This window comes from Saimiri boliviensis, chromosome 8, assembly GCF_048565385.1.
Source record: "Saimiri boliviensis isolate mSaiBol1 chromosome 8, mSaiBol1.pri, whole genome shotgun sequence".
In the NCBI taxonomy this organism is placed as follows: domain Eukaryota; kingdom Metazoa; phylum Chordata; class Mammalia; order Primates; family Cebidae; genus Saimiri; species Saimiri boliviensis.
This window is the reverse complement of record NC_133456.1, coordinates 38,504,550-38,528,926: the sequence shown is the minus strand read 5'-3', so window position 1 is coordinate 38,528,926 and position 24,377 is coordinate 38,504,550. Positions and strand designations below refer to the sequence as shown.

The window sequence follows — 24,377 nt, the reverse complement described above, 5'->3', positions numbered from 1 at the left end:
ATAGGACTTCAGGAGTAAATGTGGTTTGGACTGGAAGTTTTTTGTTTGTTTCAATATCAAATCAGTTCAAAGTTCTTCTGATAGGGACACACTTTATTAGCAATGCCTAGGTTATGTGTAGCTTCAAGACAGTGGTGACCCCTCAGTCTGAGTTTCCACATCTAATCTAACAGTAGCAGAAACCACCACCAAGTCAATTATCAACCTAGCATCAAACTAATTCAAGCTATCTGGCATCTGTATCATTGATTTTGACTGCTTTTGATTAATCCATGCTATGAATACACGTACTTTAGAATCCAACTATTTGCTTGGGCATTAACTTGAATTTATTACTTTTGTCAATCCAAGAAAACTGAGTGGAATACTATAGTAAGATATAAGACAGGTGCTACTGTCTTGAGAAAAATGAACATGCTATATTTTAAGAATATCTGAAGTACTTCATGTAATACATCACTCTTTAATTAACCTATTTGTTTAAGTTGTATTATTTGCTTCAGAGATCTGATTGATACAATCTAATTTTGCTTTTACCTGATAGGAAAGTACATTTTTTGTAACTTGTTAAATTGGAAATACACATAAGAAAAAGATACTCATGTTCTTATTCTAAATTAGTAATTACCTCTGTAATAAGGCTGAGCTACTGCTGCACATGGGGACATGTTCTAACCAAATAAGCAAAACATAACTATCACAATATAACACTTTCTAAGTAAATTAAAGATGTCCACTAGGATTTTCAGATATGCAAAGTTAAAACAAGTTATAGGTACTATGTCATTAAAATTACAATAAATTTCTCAAAAAAAAAAAAAAAAAAATCCTAAGAGCCATTTTGCCACAATCATACACACAGTGAAGGATACATATGAACTCCAAGTTCTCCCCCTCCTTCTGCAACAGTCTCAATGATTTTCTTCATCACCTCAGCATGCCTAGAAAAAAAAATTTGTTAATATAGACTGATTAGATCAAAATAGAAGAGACACGTTTTTCATTTGTAAAGAAAGCAACCTTATTACTGTCAGTGAATTAATTTTTAACATATAATAGTTATATTTTAAACTATCTCCTCTACCACTCCCCAATAACTATAAAATATTTATTAAAATAGCTAAATTATAAAATATCTTCCCATCACATGTGAAACACAAGATTATAGATTGTTATGCCATGCAAACAGTTTTACTAGGGGAGGGGGCAATCTTAAAATGCTAGGGCAGTCACAACAGACACAATGGCATTAGTTAGTATTCTGATGATTGGGACAGATAAGGAAGGCAGAAAACCAGAGAAAGGGAAATCATGCTAGGAGATAAATGTGGAATGACAGCTGTTTGCTCTATGAAACAAAAAGGAGCCATACCATGCAAATTTTTTAAAAAGCCACATGGTATCAGTTGAACAAAAAAGCAAAGAAGTATCTATAATCTTGTGATTTGGGCTGTTTATTTAGCTGAAAATAAGCCCAAACTGACAGGGTTTAAGAAAAGCTAATTGGTCAGAGTTAAGAGGTTGTACTTGTTTCTTTGTCCTATCAGGTATTCTAAAATTTATTGAATTCTATGTAAAAATAATTTTTTTGCTTATAAGAAGAAAGGCATTTATTTATGTCAAGTTTTTGTCCTATCTACACATCTTTTCATGGCCAACTGGTATCTCTCCTGTGCTATAGGAAAGAGTGACATCAAAATTAGTATCTAGGCACAGAAACCAAGAAAAAGACAACTTTAAAAGAAAGTCTTTTTAACATACCCTGGCTTAAATAACGTTGCTTCAGTTTTTGACCATATCCTTCATGAAAGAGGCAGCCACTTAGAATATAAGAGTGAACTATCAGCCCAGAAGGCACAATCTGAGGCAGCCCATGGAAAGGACCAAAATATTTTTGAAGTTTTATTTTATAGGGACTCAGATTTTTTTGAAATGTTTGTATCTCATTCCATAATATAGTCATCTATTTTATTAAAGTGTTTAACATAACTACCAGTTAAATTATTTTTCCAACTGAATAAAATTCACACCTCAGAAAGAGATATGCTTCAGTTTAAAAAGCATCATCCTAAGATCTTAAACCATAAGAGGAATCAACAAAATAACTCTCAAAACTGAAAACCTTTTCAATTAGATAATTAAAAACTAAAACTACAACTCCTAAATTATTTTTCATAGTTAGCATGATTAAAGTTTCAGACATAAAACTGAAAAAATGAGCAAGGTCTTGCATGGGATTAAAGTTTGAGAGTAAAGGAGTTGCAGAACATGAGAAGAAAATATTCAAGGTTGTTTTCAACTAGAGGGAAGAAAAAGAAGAAATGTTTCATCTAACTGGTCAAGAGAATCTGAGTTTCACTGAAAAATATCATTACTAGTATGTTACCAGTATTTTCCAGTCAACTGTGAAAGTTACCTATTAGAAATAACCAACGTAAAGAAATGACCATGTAATAACTTCTTTTTTAAAGAAAAATTCTGAACAAATCATGTATATAGGGTCAACTTCAGAGACTGGCTCTGTGAAAAGACATTGATACAAAGAAAATCCCAACTTATAAAATGCACTTGACTTGCTAAGGCTGAAGAGCTCTCAAATGAGGAACATACAAACATCTCCCTTCACTAATCAAATAAGAGAAAGCAAATAGTTCACATAGAGAAAGCACAAGGTTAACTCTGTAGCCTACATTCACAGAAAGACATAGTCATAACACAGCAAACCATATCTAACTGATGACTATTTCTGAGTCAAAACCAGAATCTTTCAAACTGTTCTGGAGCTAAAAAGTACAGTAAAATCACAAAAATCCATCTATTCTATAATTAAACACCCACAAAGAACAAAAATTTCTTAACGTATTAAACTTAAAATAAATTGGTGAGGTTTTTCTTTCCCCGTTTCATTTTTATTTAAGCACAAGAAGATTCTAAGGAGGACAAGAAAGAATTTTGTTTGTGTATTAAGTAAAATTTTTTCTGTTAGGGTTCCATGTTTACAGATTCTCAAGTAAGAAATCTGTGAAATGAACAAACACACCAAAAAATATATTTATCTCTACATACACAGACCTGCATGGGTGAACTGAACACATGGGAGGTGGTGGGAGATGAGGGTGATTTTCAATGGTCACTGTTTTCTTCACATGATCTTGACTGATGTCTTCATACATGTGCTCAACTGTTAAAGGCTGCCGTTGCTGAAAGTATTAAAAATGCTTGGAAATTACTATCTTAACCTAAATCTCAAGTTTTATAATATATTTAGCTCTCCATCTCACATCACTTGCAATTTAGAATTCTAGACTATTTAGCATGATTTTCAGGAAATTTTACAATTTATTAATATCAAAGGAGGGAGAGAGAAGGAGTCATAGCCAAGCTCTGTGACAGCTACCCCCTAATGCAGAAAAAAGGGGGCAAGTTTGTGGCTGTCAAAACATTTTGTAACTTTGTAACTCGTCTCAGACTGATTTTGTTTTCTTGTTTCCCATGTATGGTCATAAGAATAATAGATTAAACAAGTTGATCTTATATCAATTATCCTTTAATTCAATTAAGTATCTGAGTTTTCTGTCTTAAGGGAAAAAATACATACATACAATAATCCACTCTCTTCATATGTGGCATGATCATTCTGTAAATGCCTATATATCCAACTGATGTAATCCCAAACAAAATTTAATAAAACATACCAAGTTAAATTTCCCTCACATTTTGAAGTCATAAGCTTAGAGGTCAAGAAATAATGTAACAGATTATGTCTGTTTAAGTTTTAGCATTATTGTTGTTACAATGAATAATTCACAGTTCATTCAAAGTAAGAATCAAATTCAACATTAATCATAAAGCTGTAAAACAAATCATTTCTAAAATTCAAAACACTGCAACAAATACCCATAAGGCTACTGAAGAATAAATTCAACAATTTAAAATATTGATATTAAAATCTAACACTCTTAATTTTTACCTCATCATAGCCAAATAACCATAATCGTGGAGTTTGGTAATATTTATCATAAGTGATGTAAAGGTCGTAAGTTCTGGTTTGCAAAATAGCATCTTCACCGCCAGCATCAGTTTTGGCTTTACAAGCTTCTACTATTTTCCTTGTATCTAGGGTAGCCTGGCACATAATAAAAGAGAAAAATTTACAACCGTTAAATCAGTATGAATGTGACATTTTAGAAAACCTATTTTTTCCATTCTATATTTTGTTTTCTTATGAGTAAATGAAACTGGAACTCAAAGCTAAATTTTATATGCTATAAATGAACAAATTAGAATTTCTTTGAAAGATCAATATATTATTAAGAACATGAATTCCCAAGTTCATTCATTAAAAATTAAAGAAAACTCAATTTACTAACCTCATCTGTTTCCAACAATCCACTCTCTTCATATTCTGTTATAAAAAGCAACAAAAGATTAATCAAGTTCAAGAAAATTCCCTAAACCAGTTTATATATTACTTCATAACATCATTCAAAAACTGGGGTTTTGCCGTTGTTTTTAACTGAAGATACTGAATAGATATAAGTGATCTAATTCTATACTTCCAAATGCAAAAGTCCAGAGAAAGTCGGCATATTTAGGGCTTGACATAATAATACAATAGAGTCCCCAGTGGCTCCACAGTGCATATGAGGCTACTTCTATAACTGCATAAACATGTTTATTAAAGTCATCGGTGACCTCCTCTTTGCTGAATCCAGTGGTGAATTCCCAGTTTTCATCTTAACTGACCTGTCAGGAATATCTGGCATGATTTAGTCCCTTATCCTTGGAACACTTTCTTTCCTTGGCTTTTAAAATACTTCCCTGGCTTTTCTCCCACATCACTAACTGCTGCTTCAATATCTTCTATGCTGGTTCCTCTTCATCACCTCTACTTTAAAAAGAACCGTAAAACCAAACGCTGCAGTAACCAAGGGCTCAGTTTCTGGACCGTGTCTCTCCTCCATCTTCACTTATTTCTGTAACAATTTCATCCAGACTCAGTAACTTTAAATATTGATGACTTTAAAAAATTTATTCCCTGCCTGCAGACTTGGATATTTAATTGTTTATGTCTCCACTGGATGGCTAATTAACACTGCAAATATCACATGTCTAAAACTGAGTTCCTGATTCCCTCTTCAAAGCTAATCACTCTTTCAATGTTTCCGCTTCTCAGTTAGTGGTATCTTTCTAAAAGCTCAGGTCAAAAATCTTGGAGTCACCCTTGCCTACTCTGCCTGTCACCTATGACATCCAATCTAGCAGCAAATCTCTTTGGCTCAACTCTCAAAATATTCCAGAATTTTACTGTTTCTCATCACTACCAATATTACAACCCCAGCCCAAGCCACCATCATTTCTTGCCTAGATTACTGAAACAGCCTCCTGTTGTCCCTTTCCCCTTCAGTCTATTCTCACCACTGTACAGTGATTCTGTTGAAATGTTAAATCATGTTGCTTCTCTACTTGGGGGGAAAAAGCCCTCCAATGGCTTGTCTCACGCTGGGTCATGTCAAGGCCTTGTAGAATCTGGTCCCTGGTTACCTCTCTGACACCACCCTTTACTACTCTCCCTTCTCTCCTCTCTGGACTAAATACTGCAAGGTGTGTATTTTTACATAAGCCACACATGTTCCCACCTCAGGACCTTTGCACTCTTCCCTCAGATACCTAAATAGTTCCATTCACTTCCTTCCAGGCTTTATTCAAATGGTGTGTACTTTCAATTAGGTTTTTCTTGACCAAATTATTTGAAAATTGCAACACTCCTTCCGACCCAAGATTCTCTATCCCCTTTCCTCCTTTATTTTTCCCTTAACACTTATAACTATCTAATACAGTATACATTTTGCTTAACTAGTTTTGTCTCCACTGATTAGAATATAAATTCCATGAGATCACGTCTACTGCTTTATCTCCAAGACCAAGGACAATACCTGATAAATACTGTACTGCCCAGTAAGAATTTGTTTGATAAATGAAAACTACCTTTATAGTAGATAACATGAATACTACTGTTGAGCAAAATTATATATGTAGCAATTCTTTAACTTTATCTAGGGGAAATATGATAAGCACACTAAATGGGTAACAGATACTTAAGGCAATCCCACAGCTTGTATTTTGAAAACATTGCTTTACTCGAAGGGTTCTGTACCATCCCACCATCCCAACTTGGTCAACTGTGCTATTCAGAGACAGATGAAATTCAGAAATGGTATTTGTGCAAGAAGGTGATGAGTTCAGTTTCTGACAACTTTGAGACATCCTAGTGGAAATGAAACTGAACAAATAAATCTGAAGTTGAGAATATCTGGGCTGGAGGATTTGATATGGAAGTCCCTAGCATACAGATGGTATGTCAGGTTGCTGTGATCAATTTTGGTTACAAGTAACTCATTCAGATTTCCTTAAGGAATAGCAGTTTGCCATGAAAATAAAGACAAGAATCTCACTAAAATTTAGGAACCAATATAGCTAGGTTTCATGGGGAATTGAAAGTAATTCTGAAAACAAACAGAAAGGTACTTTTGGTCCAGCAAGCATCACTTGCCATTATGGTGCTTCAACTCTACTTGGCAGCATCTTCTACTTCTGTATGCTACAAAACATAATCTATCTCACCCAAAGTCTATGTATTTTTGGGATTCAGTTGCCTTACAGCCTTAATATGTGCCCTTTTTTCATATTCCTTTCCTTTTTCCAACTTGTTACACTTGTACTCTATTTACATATATAAATATATTTAAACTCTTGCAAAGTATCAGATATAAATTATACACTGTCTTTCCTGTTGCACAAATTTTCATGCCAGACTACAGAATGCCATTACAGAAGCTGCAAGAATAGATAAAATATGGGAGTATAGAGAGTAAGGAGAAAAAAAAAAGAAACCCCATGAAACAATAACGTTTAATAGCTGGGCAAAAGAAAAAGAATCACAGAAGATGACTAGAAGAAAGAGTGAGGAAGAAAACCCACTGTTACAGAAACCAAGGAAGATACAGTTAACAGAATCAAATAATGCAGAAAAGGTAAGTGTAATAAAGATAAACTGGATTTACCAAAGAGGTCACCCTGGTGATAGCAATTTTTTCACCTACTTTTAAATATCTGAGGTTTCACGTGTATTGAAAGCGATTATCATGCTCATGAAATATAAAGCTGAATAATCACGTGCTCACAGACCCATACTGCTCCGTTCTAGTGGGTTTCTATCTCTTGTAACAATGATTCACTAATGTAGTTATTCTCAACTGACAACTCTGGAATAGGTCGTTTCAGAATCCTGGGAAACTGAGGGGATTCTGTGTAGTTCAAAAGCCTCCATTAAAACTCACTATCTTCAGGTTTTAATAGAAAGATGCTATCAAAGAGGAAAAAGAAAATACAAAATGCATAAGCAAACTTCATTCTGCTCTGAAATAATTAGGTTAGGAATTAATATCTTGCAGCTCTACCCAGTATTAAATACTTTTTTTTTTTTTTTTTTTGAGACGGAGTTTCGCTCTTGTTACCCAGGCTGGAGTGCAATGGTGCGATCTCGGCTCACCGCAACCTCCACCTCCTGGGCTCAGGCAATTCTCCTGCCTCAGCCTCCTAAGTAGCTGGGATTACAGGCATGCACCACCACGCCCAGCTAGTTTTTTTTTTTTTTTGTCTTTTTAGTAGAGACGGGGTTTCACCATGTTGACCAGGATGGTCTCGATCTTTCGACCTCGTGATCCACCCGCCTCGGCCTCCCAAAGTGCTGGGATTACAGGCTTGAGCCACCGCGCCCGGCCATACCCAGTATTTAAATATTTATGACTCATAGCTATTCCAATAAAAATGATGTTGTCCAAGACTATGTTCTGAGTAAAACAGAAGAGTCCAAGATCAAGATAGGTTTTATGCTAATGAAATTTATAAACCAAATATATATAAAATACACCCTAGGCTGCTAAATGCTAAATTTACAAATCAATGAAGAATTCTTAATCCACATAAATTACAAATATTCTAAAAGCAATATTCCAGTGGAATTGAAGCAAATCAGAACAGGAATACCTTCCATATCAGCAGCTTCTCCTTCATCTTCCTCTTCTTCCTCTTCACATACTGCTGAGCAATCTTGAAGCTTTATAGTGTCCTTTGAAATTAATTACATTTAAAATCACTTAAATATATTCATTAATTCAAACACTGAACACCCATGTGCTAGCATAGTGGTAACCACTGTGAAAATATGAATGACAAGGCAGTTCTTATCGACAGGAAACTCAAACTCCAGTGGAAATAATGAATTCACGTTCCAATCATTAAAAGTAATGTGCTAAGTGCTGTGACTAAAAAATAACAAAGGTTATTATGGGAGCAGTAAGAGTCATCTAAGCTAACTATTTAAAAATAATTTCCAGTTGCACTTCTAATAAAACAGTATTTTCAGTTAATCAATTCATTAGTATTAGAAAATCAGTTCAGAATTATATTTTGTGCACTTACAATTTAAGGGGAAAAGTGTACATATTTATAAATCAAATATATTATAAGCTAAAATATAAATCAAGCACTATGATATTCTAATTTGTTAACAATATCCTAGCTGAATTAGGCAAGTTATCAGACTTTACGGTTATTAAAATGCACAAGATTTCAGTTCAATTTCTTAACTATATTAGCTCTAGAGTGAAAAAAACAGTACTATCAATGACAGGTTTAACATATGGCTATCGTTTTCACAAAATTAATATTCTGAAACCTGAAGTAAGTGGATAAATTGAACATCCAGTTTTATCTAGCTTACATTTTACTTAAGAGTGGTTTTATTTACTACTAGAAACTTAAGTCATATGTTTAAAACTTACATCATTCTTACACCCAAAATTGAAATCACAAGACTGTCTGAGTGTTTGAGTAATCATTAGATGAGCTAATATCTAACAAATTAATCATTAAGAAAAAATTTAAAACTGTTGATATTTATACTTGATAAAGTAAAATACAATAGAAAATGGCAACCAAAATTAATACTTGTGTTTGGATGGTAAGAATTCTAAGCACTGTTATAAAAATTATTATTATTATTATTTTTAGACAGAGTCTCATTCCATCACCCAGGCTGGAGTGCAGTGACATGATCTCAGCTCACTGCAACCTCAGACTACCAGTTCAAGCAATTCTCCTGCCTCAGCCTCCTGAGTAGCTGGGATTACAGGTGCACGCCACCATGTCCAGCTAATTTTTGTATTTTTAGTAGGGACGGAGTTTCACCACGTTGGTCAAGCTGGTCTCGAACTCCTGACCTCATGATCCCCCTGCCTTGGCCTCCCAAAGTGCTGGAATTACAGGCATGAGCCACCATGCCTAGTTGATAAAAATTATTAAAGGAATTACCACAAGCCTGTCCGAGAAAAACACTACTATTTATACTACTCTGCCATTTATCATTCCCAAAGTCTGAAGCATATACATACAGTAATGGCCAGAGTAAACAAGATCTTTGAAACAGCAAAGCAATTTGCGTGATTTCTCATTAAGTCATTCAAATACTTCAAAAAGTCAAATTTCAAAATGATGAACTCTCAGGCCAAAGAACTGAATCTTAAAGCATAAAATTATACATGAAAAAAAAAAAGCTGTTTTAGTTTCTATCACTTTGTTATGCCCCAGTTACAAATCCTGAAAAAAATCCAAATGACAAAAACACAGTTGCAAATGTGTCATAAGACTAGGAACACAATTATTCCATCCAAATAGTCTAGCCTCTAAGTGACTTGACTGCTAAAAAAATAATTAAGACAAGGATGAAAATATTTTATATTATTTTTCATATCATTTCAAACTACAGGTATATAAAAACATGAAGACAACTGCAATTGATCTCTCTGAGAAATGAAAAGCTAATATAATACTTACAACAGCCTAAAATGACTCAAAATTTCCATGCAGAAAAACTCTACCCAATTATATGTTTTACCCCCATAAGTCATGCAATAAAACTTAACTGATTAAGCTTCTATTCATTCAAAATGTCATAAATTTGAATGATGCAAGCTAAAGTTTGCTTTCAAATTTTCAAAACCAAATAAAACCCAAATTACCAGTAGTTGAAGAAAATACAGAGAATGATTAAATTTCTTATGGGACTATTTAAGCTACAAAATTTAAATGTTAATATATTATTAGCATCTACCAGTGAGCAAGCAGATAATCCCCCCACCAAAATCCTCCACTAATATGACATTTGGTACTAAATCTATTTTAAAGCAAAAAAGTCATCTCTTTTAAACTAGCCTAGAAGTTGCTTCAGTCAGTGAAAATTAGTAGCTAGTACAAGCTACAATCAAAAAGGTGTTTTACTTAACCATGCTACAAATTAAGGAAAATAAGAGATGCATTAGGCAGCAGTAGTGTATTAGTGTGTTGAGAGAGAAAAATGAGTGGGGAAGAAAATATTTGAAATTTAAAAGAGCTTGACACTAAAAAACCAGGGTTTTTATAAGAAAGATAGGAATGATTATATGTATATGTATATAAACATATATATAGGCAAGTAACTAGTCATTAAATTAAAAAATATAATTAATTAACCAGTACCTTGTTTTCCAGTGTGATCTCTTTAACTGCTTCAGTTATTCCTGTAATACCTATGTAAAATTCGGCAGAAAAGAATAACTAAAATTAAACTGCAAACACTTTATTTACTTATTAAAGCAATATAAAAATGCTGAAAATTCTCACAATTTCTCTGAAATAAGTAGTCAAATAATAGTATCTTTACAAATGAACTCTAATAAAAAGTCAAAATGACACCTCCTCAAAATTTGAAAAATATATTAACAATATTTTACCATGAATTATCCTGTCATTCTTCACTTATTATTCCTTATTTACTTTCCTGGTTTGAATCTCTATCACAATACTTTGTAAGAAAGAGACCAGTTTGGCCAGGTCCAGTTGATCATGCCTGTAATCCCAACACTTTGGGAGGTCAGGGTGGGTGGATCATCTGAGGTCAAGAGTTCGAGACAAGCCTAGACAACATGGTGGAACTCTCTCTCTACTAAAAATATGAAAGTTAGCCAGGCATGGTGGCATGCACCTGCAGTCCCAGTTACTTGGGAAGCTGAGGCAGGAGAATCGCTTGAACCCGGGAGGTGGAGGTTGCAGTTAGCCGAGATCACACCATTGTACTCCAACCTGGGCAGAAGAGCGAAACTCCGTCTCAGGAAAAAAAAAAAAAAAAAGTTTAAGAAACTACAGGACGCATATGTACATTTTAATTAAACTTGCATCCAAATTTTCTCAAAAACCTACTAGTTATCTTAATATGATTATCCCTTATCTAAAATGCTTGGGACCGAAGTATTTCCGATATTTTTTTAGATTTTGGAATATTTGCATAAGTACTTACTGGTCAAGTACCCCTAATATAAAAATTCAAAATGCTCAGTAGAGCATTTTATTTGAGCGTCATACCAGTGCTCAAAATGTTTTGGATTTTGGAACATTTCATTGGATTTTTGGATTAGGGATACACAATCTGTTTGTCATATGCCTCAGAAATGTAGGATACCCAGAGGTAGTAATATCATATCAAATTTATATGGGGCTTTCTACTAAGTGTTTCCTCATCTTATGTAATCATTACAAGCACTATCTATGAGGATGTTACAGTAATAATGTCTTCCTATGAAGAAATGAAGTCACTGGAGAGATGACTTGCTTGAGAGTTATACCCATTTAAATGATGGAACTGGGATTAAAATTCATACAAGCTAACTTTTGGTTCAATTCTCTTGCACTCCACTGGGCAAATACCTCAAAACTTACTTGTTTCAAAGAAAGTATTAAGCAGGTGGCAGCACCACCAGTCAGCTAGATAACATTTCTACTGCAAAGTACCTGTTAATGTTAACAAAATAGTTCAACAAGGATAAGAAATACAGTAAGACAGTAGTATCTAAAGTCACTAAAGAAAAAACCTAAGTACAGAATATGCTTAGCTCCTTTGTTAAGCTTCTAAAATTTTGAGATGTCTATTCAACGTGCCTAAACAAAAGGATAAATAGCTCACTTTCACAAATAAAAGAGGTCAAAATCCACAGGTCTAGGCCGGGCGCGGTGGCTCAAGCCTGTAATCCCAGCACTTTGGGAGGCCGAGGCGGGTGGATCACGAGGTCGAGAGATCGAGACCATCCTGGTCAACATGGTGAAACCCCGTCTCTACTAAAAATACAAAAAATTAGCTGGGCATGGTGGCGTGTGCCTGTAATCCCAGCTACTCAGGAGGCTGAGGCAGGGTAATTGCCTGAACCCAGGAGGCGGAGGTTGCGGTGAGCCCAGATCGCGCCATTGTACTCCAGCCTGGGTAACAAGAGCGAAACTCCGTCTCAAAAAAAAAATCCACAGGTCTAGCACAAAGCTTTTACTTCATAGTATTTCTAGAAATTACTATATAATAGGTATAATTATTTCCTAACAGTAAAACCCAAATTTCAACATATTGAATTGACACTACAAAATGATTGACTCCTGAACATAAAAACAAAGAAAATCAACCTTTTTTTTTTTTTTTTTTTTTTTTTTGAGACGGAGTTTTGCTCTTGTTACCCAGGCTGGAGTGCAATGGCGCGGTCTCGGCTCACCGCAACCTCCGCCTCCTGGGCTCAGGCAATTCTCCCGCCTCAGCCTCCTAAGTAGCTGGGATTACAGGCACGCGCCACCACGCCCAGCTAGTTTTTTGTATTTTTAGTAGAGACGGGGTTTCACCATGTTGACCAGGATGGTCTCGATCTCTCGACCTCGTGATCCACCCGCCTCGGCCTCCCAAAGTGCTGGGATTACAGGCTTGAGTCACCGCGCCCGGCTGAAAATCAACCTTTTTAACTTGTCAAAATATAATAATGTAACAGTATGCCATTAAAACACTTCTAAAAATAGGATACAGTTGACAAAGAAAAAGCAAGTTCAAATGACTCTAATGATGGTGATACTCTCAAGGGTCATGATGATTAATTTTATGTTAACTTGGCTAGGTTGTGGCACCCAGATGTTTGGTCAAACACCAGTCTAGATGTTGCTGTGAAGGTATTTTTTAGATGTGATGAACATTTAAATAGTAGACTGGATAAAGCAGATTATCCTCCACAAGATAGGGGGCTATCATCCAATTAGTCAAAGGCCTTATAAGAAAAAGACTGAGGTCCTCCAGAAGAAGGAATTTAGCCTCCAGAATGCCTTGGGACTAAAGCTGCAATATCAACACTTCCTGAAAGTCTGCAAGTATGCCCTGCAGAATTCAGACATGCAAGCCCACATAATCACATGAGCCAATTCCTTTAAAAAAAAAAAAAAATCTATCTACCTAGATCTGTACTTATATCTATGCAATAGTCCTCACTTATCTGTGGGGGATACATTCCAAAACCCCCAGAGGATGTCTGAAACCACAGATATTAAACCTCACCTATGCTGTACATGACAGTCGACCTGATAACTGAGTTGGCTATTAAATGACTAATGGCTAGGAAGCATATACAGCATGGATATACTACACAATGGGATGATTCATGACTTGGGCAGAACAGAGGAGGATGGCGGGAGATTTTATCATGCTACTCTCAACAGTGGGGGCACAAATTAAAACTGATGAATTATTTATTTCTGGAATTTTGCACTTACTATTTCTGGACCATGGTTGATTACAAGTAACTAAAACCGCAGAAAGCAAAACCAAGGATAAAAAGGGACTACTCTGTACACATCCTATGGGTTCTGTTTCTCTGGACAACCATGACTAATACATGAACTAATAGGAGAAAAGCCCAGGAAAAGCAAGGATAAAGCAAGGGAAACAGGTGAATAAGGAACTAGTACCTGGCCTCATAAGTCATTAACTTGACATCAGAAACAATGCACAATCAATGGTTCCAGTCAGTCAACAGAGAAATTACTATTCATGTGTTGCCAACATCTTCCAGGCATGGAAAAACCAAAGCAGAATAGTTAAAAGACTTTGAAAAGATTAAGTGGGAAAAAAAAAGGCTAACAGCACTACTCAGTAGGAGGGAAAGAAGAGTAATTTTTGAAATTATTTTTAAAAGTTTTTCGATCTGTTATATCCTCTAGCCTTTGATATAACACTCAACTCACTATTAAGCCAATAAATTTCAGATCAAGGAGCCAAAGTCCTGAATCTTTGCCTATTATCTCCATAAGGAAAGAGATGGCAGCATCCTTTATTTGGAGTAGAGGAGAAACTGACCTAAGAAGGAACTTTTACCTGGGCAGATACTTAGCCCTCTGTCTACTGCAGTGAGTCTCAACTAACGGCAGCAATCTTTCCCCCATCCAACACTTAGCAATGTCTGAAGGCATTTTTGGTTATTAAAACTGGGCTATGCTACTGGTATCTAGTGGGTAGAAGCCAGAGATACTGCTAAGCATTCTACAATGCACAGGAAATAATTATCCTTTCCAAAAAACAGTGCCAAGCTTGAGAAACCGTGTTCTATTACTACTACTAAGGATATACCTCCTAATCTCTAGGACTCAAAGGGAGAAAAACTTGTTTTTAATATCATGGACTTAAACTCAGAGCACATTTTCTTCATCAAAACTAAGTCATAAATGGTAGTTAGCTTCAGCGGCACATGATAATATGCATTTACACAGTTACATAAATACAGAGGCAAAATAGTGTTCAGCAGCACATAATATGCATTTACACAATTAAATAAATATGGTGGCAAAACAGTATTTCAGGACTTGGAATTTAAAAAGTACATTCAGGGTTCCAAATACCTTATGGAAGCATACATTTATAAAAGCCTTGCATTCAACTCATTTAACAAATATTAACCAAACAACTTCTATATCATACTGTGATAAATACTGAGAATTCAACAGTGAATCTCTACCTTCATGGAGCTTACAGTACTGAAATTTTCTTTTACTTATCATTTAACAAATAATTATTAAATATTTAATAGATATCAGTTATGAATACACTATAGTTACTGTCATAGAGGAGCTCATAATCCTGCAATGGAATGACAATGACATGTAAGCAAGAGACTGTAAAGCCAAGTAGTATGCACATTCCGCATTTGTGACATACTTTTTCCCCTTTCTTTATTTAGAAAGAAAATATTATTATTTCCAAATTGCAATGGAAGTAGCAGGTGTTATAGAAGTTTGGCATAATCTGGTTGGGCTCGGTAGCTCCCACCTATAATCCCAGCACTTTGGGAAGCCAAGGAGGGCAGATTACGAGGTTAAGAGATTGAGACCATCCTGGCCAACATGGTGAAACCCAGGTCTCTACTAAAAACAAAAAAATTAGCTGGGCATAGTGGAGCGTGCCCGTAGTCCCAGCTACTCAGGAGGCTGAGGCAAGAGAATCACTTGAACCCCGGAGGCAGAGGCTGCAGTAAGCCGAAATCATACCACTGCACTCCAGCCTGGCGACAGAGTGAGACACTATCTTAAAAAAAAAAAAAAAAAAGAAATTCGGCATACTCTAAAGGCTTCTCCTGTTTTTTTCATGTAAGTCTACTGGGACAAAACTATGCCTTATGTATCCTCTTTTTTAAATCAAGGCTATTATAAAAGTTTGTGAAAAAGTTTAATTTAAACTAAATATATGCCATTCTATTCTCCTCTTACCTGTGTTGTGATATGTATCTACCCATCCACCATCACCATCATCTTCTTCAATGATAGCTTCCAATTCATCTGAATATTCCATCTGTTTGCACCGCTTATAGCACGGCACTATAAAAAAATACGGTAAATACAGTTACTAGCACATAATCTGCTAACCATAAATCCATTAGAAAGAAGAGCTTATTCCATAAAATAGGGTGTTTATACCACCAAAATACTAAGTGAATATTATGTTTCACTTTTAAAGATGATTAAGAGTTACACTCAGCCCAACAGACACATATTTGGCTACATTTACCTTTTCCTACATTGCTTTGTCAGAAGACAAGTAGAAATGCTCTATTGGGATTGTTCTATGCATTCCTTTACTATGATGGTCTGTGAAGAACAGCAGGCTGATGTCAGAGATATCACTGTTCAATTTTGGTCTAATGAATGATAATACCTTATTTTAATGGCTTTACTCTCAGAAGATGGAGCTACCAGCTGTCATACTCAGTGGTGGTAAAGGTGACCTCTTGTTTTCAAGGCTAAAGTAACTTTCAATATAATTTTTGTAATTCATATTTAAGTCCCAGTTATTCACAATGGATAAAATAGTTTAAAATTCACCAACCTTCTGATTTTTACTTCTTTATACCACACTGGTAAGTTGTTCACACAGCAAATGTATTAACAGGTATTATTATTCATAAGCCTAAAATTGGATAATTATATGGTAAAAACATTATGGTATAGGGTCAAAAAACTGCTTTTTAATCTTTAACCTCCCGATTTTTTTCTTAAACAACAGGGTATAAATTATTACACTCAGTAAAAAAAAAAAAAAAAAAAGCTATAGAAAAAAAAAGCTGCTGTTTGGTACATATTATTTTCCCTTTCCTATAATGAGTAAATTGGAACAGAAATCAATGTTTTGTCATTAGTTAGGGACCATAACCTTTTGATACTGTTTTAACATTTAACTTCATAAATAAAACACTACCTGTTTTCGCCAGGATGGTGGCTCATGCCTGTAATCCCAGCACTTTGGGAGGCTGAGGCAGGTGGATCACCTGAGGTCAGGACTTCAAGACCAGCCTGACCAACATGGAGAAACCCCCTCTCTACTAGAAATACAAAAATTAGCTGGGCATGGTGGCAGGCACCTGTAATCCCAACTACTCCAGTGGCTGAAGCGGGAAATTGCTTGAACCTGGTTGGGGCAGAGGTTGCAGTTAGCCAAGACTGCACCATGCGCTCCAGCCTGGGCAACAGAGCGAGACTCTGCCTCAAAAAAACACAAACAATAACAAAAAAAAACAAACCACTACCTGTTTCAAAAAATTTTTGTGTCCTTCAATAACACAATGGAAAATAACATCTTTAGCTCTGTGCTTTTAGATGTCACAGGTAGTATGAGTTACATTTTCCATAAAAAATTTAAGTCTAAAGAAGATTAAAATCAAACACCTAAAAAGATTATTATGAAGTTAACTTCAAAAAAGTCCATTTAGAAGTCTAACTTTTTCCTTAGGGACCTCTTCCTTCATATCTTGACAACTATACGTTTTTAGCAAAAAGAAGTAACAGAAAGAGAAGATAAAACTAAGGAAAAAAATTTCAAGCAATAGAAAAAACCGGAGAGCTTCATTTTAATATAGCTCTATGCAAAATTTACTAATACATATGACGTAATTCTTACCATTTTTGGTTACCAAAAATTGTTTGCCTGTTGGTAGGTATGCCTTCACTTTCAATTCTTCCCCTGTAGCCCTTTAAAAACAGTGAAAAGGACCAAAATACAAAATACATTTTAATAGGCAAATATAGGGCAGAAAGGATCGCATACAAACTTCAAAATTACATAATCCATACCTCTCAGAAAATTGGCTTAAAACTGATTTGGGAAGGATGCATTTAAGTAATATATGTTAGGGCATGGAAAAAAACACAACAATAATCTAAGTGAAATATACTAAGAGATACTGATAGACCCAAGAGAATTTGGATTAAACACTAAACAAAAAACGGTAAAATAATATAGAACTATTAAGCAACTATTATGTTTGCCTCTAAACAACATCAAAATATCCTGCTTCTCAGTGAGTTGTATAATCTCTCACATTTTTAATCCTAAAGTACTGCTGCTCATCTTGAGAACAAGAACAGGCAAAGAAAAAAGCTGCATGACATTACATAACAATGTAGGTGGCTGGCAAAATCCCTGTTCCTATCGTTGTATTAAAATCAGAACCAAGAGACAAAAGATAATTTGAATCATAAAATGACAATATTAAGAATAATTATTGAAAACAAAAAACTCTTTTATTGAGTACTTACTAAGTATGGAACTTAAGTCTCCAACACCTAATTTTCAATTATTCTTCATAACTCTTAAGCGGTAGAAAACATAAATAACCCATCTTACAGGTAAGCAAACTAAGATGAAAGAGAAAAAGTTGTCTATGATCACAAAACCAGGTGGGAGAGCAAGGATCAAAGCCAAGTGACTTCAGGGCTCCTATTCCTAAACACTATTCCCTCTATGGGTCAGAGCCAACTATCTATAATATTTCTGAGCTGCTCTGGCATCTCCTATTAAGAATTTGTGGGTCATCTGAAAATGGTGAGAGGTGGAATGGTATGTGGTGTCTGTCACAAACATATGAGCATACATTTGGAGTTCTACTGCCTTTTCAAGCTTCAGTCTAATGTTCAAACCATAGATCTGAGCACAAGGTAAAGTCCAAACAATATTTGGACTTTAATGCCCAGATATTATTTGACAGACTTCTAGGCATCTTTTGACTAGTCCTAAGTATCAGATTCAACAATGTCATGGCAACACCCAAAGTTCTGAGGAAAGAGTTAAAATAGAGTCATGGTAACACTTCTACACATGAAGGTATAAACATGGAAATAATTTGTCTCTAGCATTGATTTAAAGTAAATTTTTCCTTAGGCCCAGGAATTCAGCCAAAAATATAGACACTGAAGTAAGGTATAACTGAGTTCTAAGTTACAATAAAATTATTTAAATCATAATTCATAAAATAGAATAAAACTACTAGTATCTGCTAAAAAAAGATTCAGTCCGTATACACGAGCCCCTACAATGCTATAAATCAAATGCTTAAACTACTTAATTAAAAGCTGGTAGAATAAAGAAATCTCAATGAAGAAAATGCGTATCATATCAGAAAAAAAATCCTGAATCAGTTATTTTCACAAAATCAATACTACTGTAAACCTCATGTCCTCACTGACTTGAAATACATATAAATTATAGACCAGAACCTAGCTAAATACAGTTTTAAAAGAAAATTTGGAATACAGAAAAAAAAAAAAAAAAAACACCCTTATTAAATCACAGAACTTCTGTGACAGGAATTCAATTTTAAATATAGAACAAAAAACACATGGAAGAAAGAAAAATATATAAAAACAAACTTCAAATTTTAGTCTTTTTGATACCTAAATAATGCCGTACAAAATAAAGAATAATTGATAAAAGCAGTGGCAACTGTTTCAGCTACATGGTAAATATAAAAATGAAGGAGAATATCAGGCCACAGATGAGAATTTCAACACCAGTTTAAAAAAAAGTTTCATTATTTAAGCTCTTTCGATATTAAGAAAAATATTATCAATTGGAACTTTGTTAATTATACAACTCATATTCCCAGTCAAAACTATACCTTTCAACTATAATTGAATAAAATATCATTAAGAAAAAAAAAGATATAACAAGTTAAAGCACCTATATCCAAACAAGGTGATAATTCCAAATAATTCCAGTTTAAATAAAACTTTTGCCAATACTGGGATCATTTTTTCAGCTACCAACAGGGAGTCATTATCATTAAGTTTAAAAGTAATAAAGCACTGTTATTATTCAGAATATTTTAAAATACACACTGTGAAAACCACTAAATTGCTTAAAGTACTTTAGTAAATAAAATAAAAGCTATTGAAAAAAATAAAAACTTAAAGCCTCTTAAAAGCATTTATAGGTAAGGCCTTAATTGGTATCATAAACCTTTCTTTAGCTTTAGCTAGTTTCTTAAAGATGGAACATACTTTAGAACCTTAACAAAAAATGTTTATGTCTTATATTTTAAAGAAAATAAAAGTGCAAAATCTCTGCACTTAATAATGCCATAAAAATGTTCAATAAATTAATTTGAAAAAAAAAAACCTGATAAAATTTTAAACTATTGAACATTTATTATTCAAAGAACCAGAAGATCAGGCCTAGTCACTATGAAGAAAATAAATATTAGTAAAGGAAGTAAATGCATTTTTCTCAAATAAGTCCATCTGTTGTGCTAACAAAGCAAAGTAAATTAGGTGTAACACCCACTTGTTCTTTCTTTACTTTACTTTGTGTATCACTGGAGGCATTGTTTAACAGAAAAATCTGCTGGGAGGGTTAAACTGGTCATTCTATTTTTCATCCATTAACCTATTTTGCAAATTGCTGTAATTCCAGAGCCATGCCTTTTACTAATTTTCTATTCTTTACTCAATATTACTTACCATTGCCATGTTGGACAGTGGTGGACTAAGTGATCTCCAGCAGCCACAAACTTTTCAGGATTTAGAAGGAAGATGAAAAAAAGGAAAAAGAAAAATCAAATATCACTTAATGCTCAAGGTGGCAAAATATCGAACTGATGGCCCTAGTTAACACTGAAATCCAGTAAGCAATTAAAATATAGACAGCACCAAAGCTGCTCTACCAGCCTCAAGATTTGTTTTTGATTATGACTAAACTGCAAAGTTTTCTAATGTCCATAAAAATTCAATTTTTGTCATTGGATTAAGTAATGCCAAAAGCAGTATCATGAAATTGATACAGCTAAGGCTATCAGATTTAAATTGTCAAAATCCATTTTAAGGACACAAAAAAGTGGACACATTCTTGCCAATGATTGAGAATTTAATAAAAATCTGAAAAAAAATACTAAAATAGATACAAGTCTATAATATAAGCCTACTTTATTATACCACAGGGCACACATCTTCCTCTTCTTCTTTTATTATTTTTAAAACTTAAAGTAATTTTGGAAGCTTTTTTGCACTCCTAAAGAGAGAAATGTAGTGTCAAACAATGGGAAAAAGTTAAAAGCTTTTGGGCCTCACTCTGAAAATACCTACAAAATTAACAAATTGAATCATCTAACAAATTTTAGACTTTCAAAGCAGGCTGAATATTGTACACGTTTTTGTTTCTCTTCAGAAATAAAAACAAGACTCAGGGAGATACACTTTAACCGTTTAAGAATTATCAGTTTAAATGAACATGTGCTGATCTTTCTGACAACAGAAATTCTGCTTATTTCACAGAGCAGAAAATCTAAGTCTGTTAAGCTTAACTGCAATGTCCCAACTCAAGCAGGATGCACATATACTTGCCAAATTAATTCTATTTCGCAACAGCTCTAACTTAAAATCTTGTGTTGTTCACGGGTTTATTACACAACAAAAAAATTACAAAATATTTAATCTCTAATACCTTTCTGAGAAAGTATGTCTACATAAAATACTCTATTTTGAGAATTCTATCAAATAAGAATTCTGAGAATAACCTCTTTTAAGATGAAACATCAGCAAGATACAAGATATAGCAACTGAATTCCTAAAGAAACTTTGTTTCTGTTCTTTCACTTTAAATAATTACTATTTAAACTGCTTAAGTAAAGACAAAAAAACAAAATAAAAACATTAGTCTCTTCCCCAAGGTTTGAGCACTTTGAGGTCATTGCAACCAGATGCTACATTTAGCTCCCTGGTTATCAGGAACTCATTTATTACCATTAAAATAATTTAAGAAAATGCAAGCAAAATAAATAATAAAAAATAATCTTTCATTTTATTGCCTTGAGGTAACAAGACTAATATTTTGTCTCAAAGTTCCTATAGCAATTTGTACTTAAAAAATAACAAGAACACCAGCAGACAAGAAAAACTTAAAAAAGACTTGCACTGATAATGAATACATACATGTGTACATTTGCCCTCATTAGCAATGACCATCATTACTTGCTTCATATGTTCAAATGAAATAGGACTCAAATTTCTAAAAGGTCAATATTGCTTGCAGCAGCTTTCTCTTAGAGACTAAAAATGTTTTCTTGTGATCTTTATTATCAGTATATAGTACTGACTAACTCCAACAAGATAGAATCAATATTTACATCTTGGTGAGCAACGCCATTCCTCAAGCTAACCTCAATTAATAGTATTCTACTTAATTAACTAATACGCACATCCAACATCAATTTTGTTTTGACAATACAGTATTAGATACCAGCTGCCTCTCTTTTTAAGCACAATATTGCCACACCTCTGAATGAAAACAAAAAGATAGCTGATGCCTGGCAGAAACCCGGAAACAGTAAGAGGAAACAAATGAACAAATCAATTCAGTATATAATATTTACACAAGGCAAATGATGTCTTCCCATCTCCTCTTCCAGGCTCATTCTACTCTAACTCAATCCTGTAATTGTGCTCTATCCCAACCCAGTATTATGTGCTAGGCACTCAACCGGGCTAATTTGGCCTTGAATTTTTTTAGAGAGAGGAAAATTCATAAATTGATTGATGTTGTAATTAAGTGTAAGGGTTATTTATTCTAGGATGAATTTCTGTTTTGAAACTGCTTAATTCTATTCAATGACCACAGACTTGCATCTCTAACCACAACCATCTATGCAACAATTAGTCATCTTTACACGGAGAGATAAAAACCAAGAGTGCAAGAACAGCATACTTTCATCTCTGCTCTTGATTTCAGACACTTTAAGAGCCATGTTCAAATTACACCTGTTTGGCAAGAACGTTAATGATATCCTTAAAATCAAAACCTAGTTTTATTTGGCATTCAAGGTAATGAAACCCAAGATAGAATAGGATCTTTACAGAATGTCTAGCCCACAACCCTTACTTTATAGGTGAGGAAACATGAAGCCTTGGCAGGGATAGCTTAACTGATTTGCTCATTAGGAAAAATTACAGAAACAGGTCTAGAAGGCAGGTCTCCTAGGTTATTTCCATACTACCATGTGTCTTCACCAAAAATAAAAAATAAAAAATTTTAGATAAAAGATGAGTTATGTAAACCATTCTTAAAACTCACAAGGATTTGGAACTAGACAGATTCCATCACAATTGAAAATTGAAAGATCAGTTAATTCTCTAGCTCGATGCCTTGGAACTTACAGAAGCAGCCTCATCATACAAGGCTTATTTTAAAACGTTTGTTTCAAAACAATGAATAAAGTTTATTGCCAATGAGTAGTACTTTCATTGACAGTTAAAAAAAGACAAGCTTAAATTCTTTGTCTTTTATTAATTCTCATAAAACCCTAACTATTCATAAAATTGGAGCCTGAAAAGGTTTTTATCTAAGTATTTATTTCTCTAGGGACAACAAAATAAACTACCTAAACAAAAAAGAACTATTAAGAGAAAACAGCACCTAAGTAGTGAGCAGTTTCCCAATGAGAAGCATGAAAACTCACATTTGATGTAGACAGAACCAAGACACAACCACCACTACAGAGCTTACTGCACAGCTCAAAATAACACAAATATAAGTGAAGAACAAGTGATACAGGACCCTTTTCCATCCCTTTTGTCACCCTCATTTCTAAATAAAGAGGAACTACAGAGAAATATGAGAAGTGGCAAACTGACGAGGAAGTTACATTTTTTCTTCTATGGGAAAAAGAAATTCCTATAAATCACAAACAGTCATAAAATCTAATTTTATTGAAATCAAACTTAGAGTTCAAAATGTTTTCTTATGAAGCAGAAAAGCCACCTAGTTTAATATAATTGTAAAATAAAAAGGCTTCAGTATATTTTCAGCACTCACCTCTTCTGGGGTGATTACACCTGTTTCCTTAAACTTTGATTCCTAAAGAAAGCAGAAAGAAAAGCAATATTATATATTGTTTCACTGTCAATTAAAAATGTTTCTGGGGGCAATTATTTGCCTGCTGGTACCCTTCTAGGCAATGAAGCACATACAAAAAAAAAAAAAAATCATTCTATCTATCTAATCTATAACTTATCTATCTAATCTATAACTTATCTATCTAATCTACCTATCTATATCTATCTATCTGTCTCACTCACTGGTAATGACCACAGGAATATACAAGTCTAATGTAGAAAACAGACATAAAAATAATTATAATATTAACAGATCACTGCTATACCAGAGTAAAGTTCTATGTAAACATTCTAAGATTTAAATAAAAATAAAGCCTTACAGTGATTCTGTGAAATGAACAAATATCTTTATTTTACAGCACAGCAAAAATGTCTTAAAGATGTTTAGACATCTTACAGTTCAGCCAGTCTCATTTAAACTGAATAATATTAGAAACCAAATCTATAAATCATTTAGCATTTTCCCCTAATTCGCAGCTCCACCAAGATATTGACACAGTATCCTTTCCTCTAAAGCAAGGATGCTGTTAACTAAATTTTTCTAAACCTTAAGTTATATGTAAGATTTTCTGGTAGAGTCTACAAAAATGAGAAGACTTATTTATGAACATTATTCATTCAACAAATGTTTACTATGTGCCAGACACTATTTGAGGCAGTGGGGATATTTAGTTGTGAATAAAATATACTCAAATTTATTCTTGCCTTCATAAGGAGTTTCAACTCTAGTTGAGGAAGAAAAGCCAAATGGTAATGAATAACACAGCATGAAGAAAAAA

The 24,377-nt window shown here is 34.1% G+C and overlaps 1 protein-coding gene across 2 annotated transcripts in view; it reads right to left on the bottom strand.

Moving 5' to 3' along the window:
- The window catches only part of ATG3 (autophagy related 3), a 50,903-nt gene that overhangs the window by 23,718 nt on the left and 2,808 nt on the right, over positions 1-24,377 (bottom strand). For both annotated transcript variants that reach the window (XM_074404376.1, XM_003935462.4), the window contains exons 2-11: positions 23,519-23,560; positions 20,173-20,222; positions 17,336-17,406; positions 15,652-15,759; positions 10,579-10,628; positions 8,050-8,131; positions 4,371-4,405; positions 3,971-4,126; positions 3,073-3,200; positions 873-941 (exon numbers count right to left, since the gene is read on the bottom strand). In XM_074404376.1, coding sequence (XP_074260477.1) covers positions 873-941; positions 3,073-3,200; positions 3,971-4,126; positions 4,371-4,405; positions 8,050-8,131; positions 10,579-10,628; positions 15,652-15,759; positions 17,336-17,406; positions 20,173-20,222; positions 23,519-23,560 — 791 coding nt within the window. The remainder of the gene's footprint in view (positions 1-872; positions 942-3,072; positions 3,201-3,970; positions 4,127-4,370; positions 4,406-8,049; positions 8,132-10,578; positions 10,629-15,651; positions 15,760-17,335; positions 17,407-20,172; positions 20,223-23,518; positions 23,561-24,377) is intronic.